The sequence below is a fragment of the Aulonocara sp. 'chitande type north' Nkhata Bay genome, linkage group LG12, assembly GCF_057382095.1.
Source record: "Aulonocara sp. 'chitande type north' Nkhata Bay isolate Kocher_YH1m ecotype deep benthic linkage group LG12, A_spYH_male_GT1.1, whole genome shotgun sequence".
Lineage (NCBI taxonomy): Eukaryota > Metazoa > Chordata > Actinopteri > Cichliformes > Cichlidae > Aulonocara > Aulonocara sp. 'chitande type north' Nkhata Bay.
Window position 1 is genome coordinate 30,836,175 of NC_141355.1, and position 13,562 is coordinate 30,849,736.

At 38.9% G+C, this 13,562-nt stretch overlaps 1 protein-coding gene across 1 annotated transcript; it reads left to right on the top strand.

The window, feature by feature from the left end:
- The first annotated feature begins 2,991 nt into the window (after positions 1-2,991).
- Positions 2,992-6,452, top strand: LOC147317766 (uncharacterized). Its single transcript, XM_086312963.1, has 4 exons — positions 2,992-3,071; positions 4,451-4,547; positions 4,789-5,053; positions 5,167-6,452. Exons 2-4 carry the CDS (start codon positions 4,519-4,521, stop codon positions 5,278-5,280), a joined length of 408 nt encoding a protein of 135 aa, XP_086169089.1. The 5' UTR covers positions 2,992-3,071; positions 4,451-4,518; the 3' UTR covers positions 5,281-6,452.
- The last annotated feature ends 7,110 nt before the right edge of the window (positions 6,453-13,562 follow it).

A 13,562-nucleotide genomic window follows, 5' to 3' on the forward strand; every position in this document is an offset into this window, starting at 1 on the left:
TTAATATACCTTAAAATGACGACTAATGAATCATCAGATTTAACTTCTCTTGCCCAGAGGTGACAGGAAACACGATACTATTATAAAAATGTTTTATTCCACTACTTTCCTTACTTTCATTTTTTCTTAGGCAGTAAATTTCAGCTAAGAACTTGTAGATAAACGTGTCTCTTTCTCTTTTAAACTTCTAATGCTGCCATAAATTCTTTGGAGGGACCTTTAGAACATACTAATAAAAGATACTGATCAACTGACAAAACAGAAATTCATAGAAGTCTGCTTATAACGGGTAGGCAACCTTTCTGATGACGAGTGCCATTTAAAATTTCCTCAGAAGTCAGTGTGCCATATGATTGCATTAGCAATAAATCTAATAACGCTCTATATTAGGAGTCGGCAACCCTGGGCACGCGAAGGGTTAAGTGATGGCACGACCATAGCTGGACTGGCCATCGGGCATACCTGGCATTTGGTCGGTGGCCGATGATTTTTTTTTTTTTCTTTTTGTAATGGTATATAATGAAAGTGGTGGATTGGCCAGATGCTGGTCGGTGTGTAAAAAACGAACTCAGTTGTTTGGTGGTGGCTATGGCGAAGCTTCCACAGATTCATTAACATTAATAAGTGGTGGATGCCAGCAGGTGGATGAGAGAAAGGGGAGGCAAGAGGAGAGACCCGAGGCAGCCGCCGGTCCGAGTGTCAGGTGAACTGAACTTCAGGTAAGAAGTTATGACCTGCAGTCTACCTGGGTCAGATATAAACCAACTTTAGGTGCAGTTTATTTTCGTTGTGCAGTTACAATAACTGTACTGCTAGCATGACGGAGAGTCTATACAGCTGGGTGGGTGCTATGATGTTACTGATAGTGAACTTTATTTTATTCACAAGGTTACTTAGTAGAGTTGCCAACCATCCCGTAAAAAGACGGAATCGTCCCGGACTTCAGCTACAATGAAAAAGACATAAAGCTGGAGCTGCACAGCTGCCTCTTCTCTCATTCTCTCCCCTCTCTCTCCTGTTTCTACTTCAATCATGAAACTGATCAATGATCAGCTGATCGGCTTTTCTCTCTTGTTTGTTTATCGCCCACTTTGTGCCAGAAAGAGGAAACCGCCGGATGTCGCGCTAAACTACAGCAGAATGTTTAAGCTTGATCAGCTGTTGTTAGAGTTTATTTAATATTTCGTAGCTGATGTTTGCTGGAGCCACAGCTGTAAAACCACTGGTCATGATGTCGGTCTGGATATGTGGTGAGAGGGAAACATGCAGATGAAACCAGGAGATGTCCTTACTGAATCATCAGAGCTGAACAGGTGATGGAGAAACAGGTTTACCTTTTAGGTGACATGAATGAGTTGAAGGGTTGGGTTGAATATTAACAAACATGCCATATTAGCCCAGTTTATTTCTCTTATCAGTGGTTCTATATATTGTGTAACTGTTCATATAGAGCGTTATTAGATTTATTGCTAATGCATATGGCACACTGACCTCTGAGATAATTTTAAATGGCACTCGTCATCAGGAAGGTTGCCTACCCCTGCTCTATATGAACAGTTACACAATATATAGAACCACTTTATAGAATTATATTTGTTCGCAGATGTTGGCAGCTATCAGCAATAGTTATCAGCTGTTTTGAAACAAAAAACAGACACTTTTTATCCATAACAAGAACTCCACAACAGCAAATGAACTGTACGACAGAAAATACAAATCCTATTTATGGTCTCCTCACAACAATGATAAGAGAAATAAACTGGGCTAATATGGCATATTTGTTAATATTCAACCCAGCCCTTCAACTCATTCATGTCACCTAAAACCTGTTCAGCTCTGATGATTCAGTAAGGACATCTCCTGGTTTCATCTGCATGTTTCCCTCTCACCAGATAACCAAACCGACATCATGACCAGCAGGTTTTACAGCTGTGGCTCCAGCAAACATCAGCTACTAGAAAGAAATATTAAATAAATTTTAACAACAGCTGATCAAGCTTAAACATGCTGCTGTTGTTTAGCACGACATCCGGCGGTTTCCTCTTTCTGGCCAAAGTGGGCGATAAACAAACAAGAGAGAAAAGCCGATCAGCTGATCATTGATCAGTTTCATGATTGAAGTAGCAACAGGAGAGAGAGGGGAGAGAATGAGAGAAGAGGCAGCTGTGCAGCTCCAGCTTTATGTCTTTTTCATTGTAGCTGAAGTCCGGGACGATTCCGTCTTTTTACGGGATGGTTGGCAACTCTACTAAGTAACCTTGTGAATAAAATAAAGTTCACTATCAGTAACTTCATAGCACCCACCCAGCTGTATAGACTCTCTGTCATGCTAGCTAGCACACAGTACAGTTATTGTAACTGACTGTAAAAAGTCAGCACAACGAAAATAAACTGCACCTAAAGTTGGTTTATATCTGACCCAGGTAGACTGCAGGTCATAACTTCTTACCTGAAGTTCAGTTCACCTGACGGCGGCTGCCTCGGGTCTCTCCTCTTGCCTCCCCTTTCTCTCATCCGCCTGCTGGCATCCACCACTTATTAATGTTAACGAATCTGTGGAAGCTTCGCCATAGCCACCACCAAACAACTGAGTTCGTTTTTTACACACCGACCAGCATCTGGCCAATCCACCACTTTCATTATATACCATTACAAAAAGAAAAAAAAAAAAATCATCGGCCACCGACCAAATGCCAGGTATGCCCGATGGCCAGTCCAGCTATGGTCGTGCCATCACTTAACCCTTCGCGTGACGACTGTGGCACGCGTGCCCAGGGTTGCCGACCCCTGGCTTTTATTAATAGATATAAGTTTTTGTTGTGTGTGTGTGTGTGTGTGTGTGTGTGTGTGTAAGATGTGCAGAGGTGAAAAACCCTGGTAACAATTAAGAATACTACAATTCTCAGTGTATTTCAGGTGCTATTAAACGTGCCTTCTTTGCACTCGCCCCCATGCTTGAACACACTGTACACACCGCCTCTTATCAGGACACTCATAATAAAACTGCACTCTGCTCCAGTGAGTTTTCCCTCCCAGTCTCATACGTGAGAGAACTTGTGGCTGGATCGAAGGTAAGAGCACAGAGCTGGATTTTTTTTCTTCTGATTCCTTGTTTTGACTATTCTGCTCAGTTACAGGAAGCTGATAAAACTGAATCTAATAACAAAAATCTGAAAATACTAGAAGCTGTTTGTTTTAGAAGCGCAGACTAGGCCGCTTTCCCGCTGTGCTTACCGATCATGTGCTCACCTCACCTACTTCTCATGTGATTGTTTTAGGTTCTCTTGTTCGCTTTTGTTTAATAATTTATTTAAAAAAAAAAACTTTTAATGCTAAATCACCTCAGTACGGGCAGAGTTTTTGTGGCTTTACTATCACAGTTTCATTATGTTGAAAATCTTGTAATCTGTTGCCCTCCCAGCATTTTACATTTAAGAAAATAAAAATATAATTTTGGGAAAACCCTAACTTTGGCAACTGAGCCAGCCTTAAAAGGCATGTTTAACACAGTGACCTACTTTTCTCAATTCAAGGCTGCGAATCAGTTAAACAGACCTTTCTTATTGTGGACACCTTGATTTGATTTGTGGCTTGGTGCAGCAGCTGTATTAGTATCTTGTGTTTTTAAGCCTTTGATAATATATTTGTCTTTCCATTCCATCTGATAGTGAATGCTTAATTATTTGATAAACAGGTCTAATATTATGATTTACTCACGAAAAAGGAACTGTCACAAATTGAATTCAAGGTTTATTTGTCAGACACTTCATTCTTACTCAGAAAACATGGTTTTCTGAGTAAGTCATGGTTTATTTATTTCATTTAACATGACTCCACAATTCAGAATTTGGTAACTTGTGGAATCACTCATCCATCTCACCTCTCTGATTCACAGTTTTGAAATCCACGCTCACTAATATGTCAACAGCCTAAAATAAGCTAAGATTTGATTTGCTATCAGGCTATGAAATTGATACCTATTTGTAATCAATTTAATATTTCAAGTCGTCACCTGATTGCTTTATGGGCATCATGGAACAAGTGCAGTCATCCCGTCTTTGCGAAATATCACTGACAGCAATAGTTAAACTAAATGACTGCAAATTATATGAGGCTACTGTAGTACAAAGTGCTGCTTTGTAAGAAATCTTCTTCCAGAACCTACCTATCCTATCTTATCTATCCTAGTACAATCAAGACAGGCAATAAAAGCTCCTTGGAGATTTCATTTTTTCTATGACAAAACATTGGGTTTAAAGTTCAAAGTGTACACATTTTCCAACTGATACGAAAAGATCTAAAAATGGAACATTTTCATTGAAAGGGTGACCACATAAGCTCGTGAAAGCAAGATCTTTACATTTTAACTGCACTGTTTTTAGATCACTGATGACAAAAAAAAATAAAAAATCTATTTATTTTCTTTTTGTTTTACATGTTTGCCTTTCAGGTTCATTCAGTGGTTTGTTACTCCACTGTCATTTTGGCCCATTAAGAATTCATCCACCAGATTTAAGGATGTTTTCGGACTACAGTGTCTTTCTACAGTAAGACCCATTTCTTTTCATTGATACTTTTCTATGATAATTACTTTCCTGTGCTGTGTGTACTATGTATTATTGGCTGAAAAAGAATCATTTTTTTCAGTTTCTTTTATTCTATTAAAACAGCAAACTAATAAACTGGTAACATCTTCCACCACCAGGGAAGGCTGAGAGTTTTCAAACTGTGCCAGAGTTGTTAGATAACCTGTTCTCTGCTTTCTCCACATCTTCGTCTTTCTCCAAGGATCTTCCTGGGCATCCTGGGTTTTGGTCTCGCCATGATGTTCTGCACCACTATATGCAGACTATGCCATCGCCAAAGGGATGACCCTATATCACGGAGGTCTATAAGACATAGTGACCAGGGCAGGCTCCCGCAGTCCATATATTTCATTCCCTTCCCCAGGAGCATACCACAGCAGGACAGCGAAGATCAAGGTGGTGATGCCATGAGACCACCACGATACAGCACAACAGTCTACTCAGGACCCCCACCTGCCTATAATGAGGTGATTATGATTTTCTCTGCATCTCTTTCTCTTGCGCTAACAAAATAATGCACCCATATATCAGTACATTTAGGCTATTGCTAAATTATAGCTCTTTTTTTCTCTATCTTCAGCTGGAATTTAAGCCTGATGAGCTCCCACCTGCTTACAATGAACAAAGCATTTCTATGTATCCCATAACACCCCCACCGCCTCGCCCAGACATGGTTCAACCACAGGCACAGTAACAACCATAAGGAAAAATCATTATTGTGTCGAGGTTACGGACACTCACGATATTGCACTGCCTCGTGGACATAAGTAACGAGAAGTTCTAATCTTTTAAGGGTTGGTTTTATTGTTAGACTTGTTTTCTTTATTGTTTTAAGGGAGTTGATGCTGGCACGAAGAGAATCAAAGTTGCGGAAATGGAAAAGGTTTAAAGTTACAACACTGTAAACGTGTTTCTGTTTCAGCTTGTTCTCTTTGTGTTTATTAGCAGGATATCAAAGAAGTGTATCAGGTATCAGGTATTTATTACGTTTAGCGCAGAGCTAAACTGAAATACACGTTGTTTTGGTTTGCACTCAACATCTTGAGGACGAGATGCATTTTTTTTCACCACTTTTACAGACTTCATTTCAACAGACAGTAAAGGGATGGCACTCATGGCATTTACAATAACACTGTGAGAAACTGAAATGGTTGCATTTTGCTTGTTCACACTCTGTATATTTACTAAAAGGGTTTAGATATTCGCTATTCATTCTTTCATCAAAATATTAGCTTTGGGTGACTATTTTGGAAAGCATGTATTCTCTGGTTGCTTTTTAAGTGATGTTCTAAACAAGCACATACAGTGAAGTACATGATATTGAAGTGTGCCTGACAAGCATGTATTTTCATATATGTATGCTGATTAACTTATGCGACTGTAATAGCACGGTTGCAGTGATGTTGTATTCATATTGTGCTAGAAGAGGCCTTTTTCACTCATGACAGGGACTGCATAGGTGTAACTCATTGTTCAGCCGTTGGTTATGGCCGAACAATCAGTTAGTGCTATTTATTACAGCTGTTCACGTACCATTCAATTACTGTTGTGATTTCTGAGAACTTGCTTTAAGACTTTAATGAAACAGTCACTTTACTTGAAATGAAATGTGTAAATAGACAAAATTCGCAAATTAATTGTTCAAATTGTTCTCAGGGGAAAAAAAGTGAATGATATTTATAGTAGCTGGTCTACTTAAAGTTCTCTGTACAGACTGAACGCTCCAACAAAGTCTGTAATATGAACCTGGAAACAGAGGTTAGAAAAAGATTTCAATGTTTAGGAAATTTTTCATGTAAATGTATGTTCATAATAATGATTGTATCACATGTACATATTGTGGATACGTTTAAATAAAGAAAAACACTAAATCAAGCTTGTCATAAATTTTAACAAAGTTGGAATAAAAGTTGAAATGTTTTACAAAGATTCACTTCGGTGCAACTTAAAACATTGAAGAATTTCCAGTTTCTTTGGCTTAAGAAACTCTTGAGGTGCTTTTGCAGCAGGTTTTTAGTCATTATCCTCTGAAGTGCCATTAAGGGTTATCCAATTAGTTTGGCAACATTTGGCTGAATCTGCGCAGTCATACAAGCCCACACCATAACATTGCCTCCATCATGTTTGACAGATGATCAGGCTCTAGACATCCAGATGGGGTCTCTGGATGTCTAGAGCCTGGATCTCCTCCATACCTGCTTCATGCCCTGGGGGGCGGGGCTATGGCTCCCCACACCCTCTAGCAGATCGTTACATGAAGGAACCTTTTGGATTCTCATGCTCACAGGTGTACACACGGGTGCTCACAGACACAAACTACACCTCTTTTGGCTGCTACCTCAAAGCACACTGTGTGCTGTCGATCTTACGTGCTGCACAATAATATTCAGTATTTAGTATTTACTGTTATATACACATAGATTCTCGCGATGATGTTTTTTATTATATTGCGCTCTTTTTTTTGTTTGTTTTCTCTTTTCTTTCTTCTCAACAGGTGATCCAGGTGATTGATGTATATGTATTTTTGTCCCCCCCTTTTGGTGTGGCCTTTATCACTGTTCCTCTTCCCCTCTGTTTTTCTTTCCCTCCCTCTCTTTCTTTCTCCCTTTCCTTTCCCCCATTCATGTCTGTCCCGTATGTAACAACTGAAAATAAAAAAAATATAAACAATAAAAACAAAGGTCAATCAAATGGACCAATACGGCAAGGCTGGGATGGTCCACTTGGTATAGTAAATCCGTTGGACACCTTTCTTGGCCTTCAGACAATAATTCTGATGGCAAAAGAACCAAACGGGACAGGCGGGAAAATAAATAAATAAATAAACTGAATCTGAGCAGTCATACAAGCCCAGACCATAACATTGCCTCCATCGTGTTTGACAGATGATATGGTATGCTTTGAACAAAGAGCTGGTCCTTTACAACTTTTCTTGAGTGTAGCCATTAGTTTTTTGTTTTTTTGTCGTTGTAAACTTTTCAATTCAATCTTTTCATTTTCCCAACAACAACCGCCTCAAGTCACTTTATATAATAAGATAAAGATGCTACAATAACAAAGAGAAATCCCAACAATCAGATGACCTCCTATGAGCAAGCACTTGGCACAGTGGGAAGGAAAACCTTTTAACAGGAGAAAACCTCCGACAAGCTCAGGGAGCGGCTGTCAGGGGTCACGTGTGGACGCGAGGAAGAGATGACCCAAACGCAGGACTCACGGTGCAGGATCAAGGGTGTTTAGTGTAGTGAGTGGATGAACAGAACAGTAACGAACGCTGACTGGCTGGATGACTGAATGGCTGGCTGAACTGAAAACACACATGGGAACGACGGCAGTGACGACATCAATGACAAGACAATGAGCGAGTGGAAACTGAGGACTTAGATACACAGACTGATGAGAGACCGGTGAGTACACAGCTGAACTTAATCAAACTAACGACACACAGGAAAGGAACTGGCACAGCAAGACAGGAATTGTGAACGAGTGAGAAATAAACTGAACATGAACGAACTGAAAACACTGGGTCAACGACCCAAGAACCCTGACAGCGGCAGCCGTCTGCATGACCAGATGGGGGTAAGAGGAAGAAGACGGGGCAAAAGGCACAGCTTGTAAACCCACTGCATTTCTATTCATGAAGTCATCTCTTGAGAGTCTCACTCACCTCCTTGAGAACGTTTCTTGATTTTGCTAGATGTTGTGAATGTTTTTTTTTTCTAACCAAAGAAAGAATTATTCTTTATCCCACTCCTACAGTTTTTGTTAGCTCTCTGACAGGTTTATTTATTTTCAGCCTAATGATGGCTTCCTGTCACTTGCACTGACATGTCTTTGGATCTCAGTTGCAGTCAAAAACTACCACATTTAACACATTTCCAGGTTCTTTCATCTGCCTCATTTTTCACAGAATAACAGGAATGCCTCTGAAAATGGGGTTCTATGTGTAAAAATGGTTGCAATTCCTAAACAGTTATTTTTGATGAGCCCCTTGAATTACAGTTGAAAGTCTTCACATCTTGATTGTTTGATCTAAAATCCATTTGTGTGGTGTACATAGACAATGTGCCATTGTCCATATACTTATGTATCTAACTTTGCCTGACAATTGTAGTTTTGTTCACTTTTGTCAATGAATCCTTTAATACGTTACACTTATGCTTATTTTATATATAAAACTACATATCAACCACAGTCATGGTGTCTTTATGTCAGCTTTTAAAACTTCACAGCAACAACCCACTAACCTGCTGCACGAACTATTCTCTGTCAGCTTCCTGATAGCAAAATGACTAATCACAGGTGAAGCCAAAGTCCTTCTTTTATGACAGTATAATATCACATAGGGAGTGTCTCGTCAAACGATCCAATCTAACAGTGACCAAACTTAACACCAGGGGGCACTCCAAGCGTGTAGACACTCATGCTTTTTTGTTGTTGTCATCTTGTAGTTTCCAGGTCTTTCTTTACTTTGCTAAACGTACATTTATCTGTTTTGTTATAATTATATAATTTTGTTAAAAACATGGTCACAGATCTGTTAAAGGTTTATATTACTCTAATCTGGTTATTTTTACTTCCTGCACAACCACATTACATTTTGTGAATAAGTATCATACTAGAAGTATTAAATAAGCCTCTTACTATTAAAGACTTTGAAGGAAGCAGTCTCAGATTAACACCTGGAATGTGTATTGTCAAGCTCTTACAAGGTCCCCAAAAGGCAAAACTGCTGTTGACCCTTGTGTGGACACATCTACTTGAGTCCTGCATGGGTGAGAGTGGATTTGCCCTGCTCACACAGCCCCACAGTTCACCCATGGTTAGGTCTGCTAAGGCGTGTTTGCTGGGATAATGCTAGACTATATGGACTGTTAAAATAAAACCCTGTACGTTCACTTACTGACACATCTCTTTAAAGGAGTGATAAACATGATTGCACAAGGAGAAATAAACTAAAGGAGGAGATTTTGACATTTCTTTTGACAGCCTTGATAGGAGTCAGAACAATAACCTCCACAAATGGAAAAAGTTCTGCTTCTCTTCCTGCTGTTACACCGTGTACGTAATCCCACCTTTTCTCTTTTTCTCTGTCTCTGTTATTGCCTTTATTACTTTATACTTACAATACCATGTTTTACTATTTTCTTTTTTCAAAAAGCAATAATGTGCAGATCCAATCATTGTTTAAATACATAAGAGCAAAGTTGTTTGGGATTTTTTTCCGTGTTGCAATATATTTACACGATTATCTGTCTGTCTTATTTGTGAAATATATATTAAAAGGATAAATGACTTGTCTGCTGAATACTAACTCTGCCTAAGGGGGTAAACAAAACAAAGAAACTTGAATCCAAGCACTCTCTATGCTCCTCTGATAGAAAAATTATTAAAGTTATGCAACACTCTCTGAAATTAAAGTTACAACACTCTTTTCAGTAAACTGAAGTAAGCTCTAATCTGTCCTTTTCTCAGGCCTTGCTGTGGCTCTTCTGCTAACTGTTCTCCAAAGCACACCTAGAATCATGGGCGGATCTACTGCAGTGGCATAGGGTGGCATTTGCCACCTTAAAATATTCTCTTGCCACCCCTAGTGCCACCCTAGTTTTATATCTTGTACCACCTTCTACCTGCTGAATTTGACATATTTTTAGCCATATATAGTGCATATTACAGAATGTAACACCTGTATGTGTGTAAAGAAATGGCTTTGATTATGCCACCCCTGGTTAGAATCAGGTCTAGTACATCATGTAGCTAACTGTTTCTCTGTAAGAGTGTCACACACTTATCTGTTCCCAGTATAACACTGGAAGAAGTGTATAAATGAAACTTGCGGGAATTCACCCCTGCGGTAGACTGAAGCTTCACAAGGCTGACTTCCTATGGGGTTTGATAATATAATGTGCCCTTCAGCTTTCATTTAATTTATTTGAAAGACAATGAGAAATGCAGTATTTTTTCTTCCCTTGTTTAGTAAACAATTTTGAAATACAATTTAAGGAACTCAGCTGCTGGTTTAAGTAATTCTTAGCCTCCCTACATGCTACATGCCTACCTTGAGGTGACTTCTACTGTGATTTGGTGCTACATAAATAAAACTGAATTGAAAGAATTAGATTAAATTGACATGTGGGCAGTTCTGGAGGTTGGTCCTTCAGCCAAACTGCAAAGAAATCCGCTAAAACTGTTTCAGTCCACTTGTGTTACGTCTTCACCCTGTTTGTTCTGAAAGAGAAATGTGGGATGGATTTCGAGAAAGAAACTCCCTTGAGGCTGCACAGACAGAGAGGAGCATGCAGATAATATAAAAAGGAATGCATGGGGATAGATATGTGAATGTGACAGTGACGGAACAGAAGTTTAGAGCAAGAGAACTGCTAAGAAATGAAAGAAAATATTCTGTGATGACTGACAGTCGTGTACAGTATCCCTCTCCCCCTGCTTCATTCTCTTTGTCTGCTGCTTCTCAAACATGCACTGGAGAGTCCCTGGCATTGCTCTGTCAGGTCTTTCCTTGTGCTGCTATCTTTGTCTGGCCTCTGTCATCAGGGGACTGTAACTCTTAATGAACACTCCCTGCACTATCTGTGAACTCGTTTGCTAATCACAGTAACTGACATTCGCACTGACACACGCCACCTCCGATCCAGGATACTGAGTTGCAGGAGATCATTGTCCTTTTCAAGCTTCTTTCTTTTTTCATCTTTTTAAATTCAGCTGCCAAACTTCTGGTTGTGTTTGTATTCTTCTTCATGTGAGATTAACCCGTGTTTGTAAGGTGGACTTAGCAAATTTACCAACAAACTCTGAGTTTGTATTGCTATGCTACATCACTGAACAAATAGATGACAAAAATGACTTCACTGTCCAACTAAGTTAGAAAAAAAATCCAAAAGAATAAAACAAGCTTCACAAAGGGAAAACCAGCTAATATGGAATTCCTCCAGTAGTCTTGTGAATGTATGATTAATTCATGATTAACAAGATGATAAAACTGCCCTTGTTCACAGCAACAATACTAAAATACCAGATTCAGGCAAACACTCATTACTGGATCTGCTTCAGAACTCCAGAGTGCTACTTGTTGTACCAATCGCTGATATGTAACCAAACCTAACCTGCATTTGAAGTCACACCTTAAACAAAATTAACAATCAGTTCAGTTCAGTTTAGTTCAATTTTATTTATATAGCAACAAATTACAACAACAGTTGTCTCAAGGCGCTTTATACTGTAAGGTAAAGACCCTAAAATAATAGACGTGAAATCCATGACAGTTACAAAAATAATATTTATACGTATAACAACCCAACACAGAATTTTTTATATACAACATGTCTGTCATGAACTTTCAGTTTTCAGTTTCACTTCTATAAAACTCTGAAATTCCCTTGCAGTTGCTGACAATTGAAAAGGAAACGTTATGAGTTATGTTATTGACGTGCTACTTATTTACTATCTTCATTGTTAAAATGAATCTTCTCTGTTCTACATCAAATACAACATTAAAGAATCATAATTACGAACAAATTATGGCAATCCTTGTTGGATCCCATTTAAATTGAAATGAATTTGTATGTTATATGAATGCTTCAATTAAGTATCTGTACATAACTCTGCATTATTGTATCTAACTGGTAACCAAAAATATCTCTTGGGGCGTGGGTGAAACTCCCAAACCTAAAAATAGCATTGGGCTGTCTTTCTCTGATGTGTCTGCATGTGAGTATGCGTTAGTTTCATTAATAGTACAGGACTGGTAACCATGGAGCCAAGCTTCGGAGGGGTGTTGTTGATGCACAACATTCAAGCATGTGCTGACATGATAACCCAGTTTATCCCAGGTAAACACTGTGAATCTATTTAAAGATGGTGATTCACTTCTGACCAGCTGATAGCTAAAGTGTGTCAGCCCTTGTTGAGGGGCTCCATCTGCCTTAACGGAGAGTTACCATCCCATTTTCCTGCAGTCATAGTATGCCTATGGATGACACTGCAAGGTTTTGGAACTCCAATCAGCTCACTTAAATTAAGGGCATCTTCTAAGACTGAAGACTTCAGCCATTGGAGAAGTACCGAAAAACTGCAGACTACTTTAATAAAACTATAGACAAAGAACAGCCTGTCCAAAAAGTCTGTCCTATGGCTTTAATGAGTATTTTATGTGTATGTTACTTTATAACATACACAGTTAATTTAAATAATAATTTAAATAAATTAAATAAAGGTTAAATAATAAAATTTAAATTGTATTACATAGTGGATTAAAGTCGGTGGCAAGGAGGGAGTTCACACAAGAAATTCACTTAAATATAAAATAACTTGTTAAAGATAACCTAACCAAGACACAAAGCTGATGTAAGGTGGAGTGAAAGAGAGAGACTAAGCAGGTTATCTGGGCCAGCTTGTACAGTCTGTAAGACACAGGCGACACAAATTAGCTGATCCTATCATGCCAGCCAATCAACAGCAGACCATGGTTTTAATGAGTGTGGGAGGGTCGTAACAGTAAGCCTGTCATCCAAATATGGGTGAGCTGGAGGCAGCTGATCCACAATATCTTCATGAACTCTCTCCCTTGAGAAACATTTGGTTGTCTAAGGGGTGAGAGAGAAAATGTCTGTATGCTGTCTGGAAATACTCGGCCTACTTCATCACTTTCTTGTCGAGACTGAACAACAATTGACCAGTGGTAATGGGACCGTAACCTAAAATCTACTGATATTTGACTGCATGTCTGCCTTACAAATTAGCTAAGAAACCTAAAATAAAACATACAAGAAAAGCACAGTATATTTATTATTCCCTTGGGCTTTTTAAAAATATATATATATAATTTAGTCAATGTAATAAACTTTCACCTACACTTAATAATCTCAGATTATTGTAAGATTTGCTGTTTGGTTGGTGGTTCCTGTTCAAAGGTCGAGAAAATCCACCTTACTGACTGAGGTTTTCCAGAGCTACAGCAAC

What these genes read in the sequence shown, in the direction of transcription:
- LOC147317766 (XM_086312963.1), top strand. Translation starts at nt 4,519, where the DNA reads ATGTTTTCGGACTACAGTGTCTTTCTACA. An exon ending in GACTACAGTGTCTTTCTACA is followed by an intron (nt 4,548 to 4,788) that starts GTAAGACCCATT and finishes TCTTTCTCCAAG; the next exon opens with GATCTTCCTGGGCATCCTGG. An exon ending in CCCCACCTGCCTATAATGAG is followed by an intron (nt 5,054 to 5,166) that starts GTGATTATGATT and finishes CTCTATCTTCAG; the next exon opens with CTGGAATTTAAGCCTGATGA.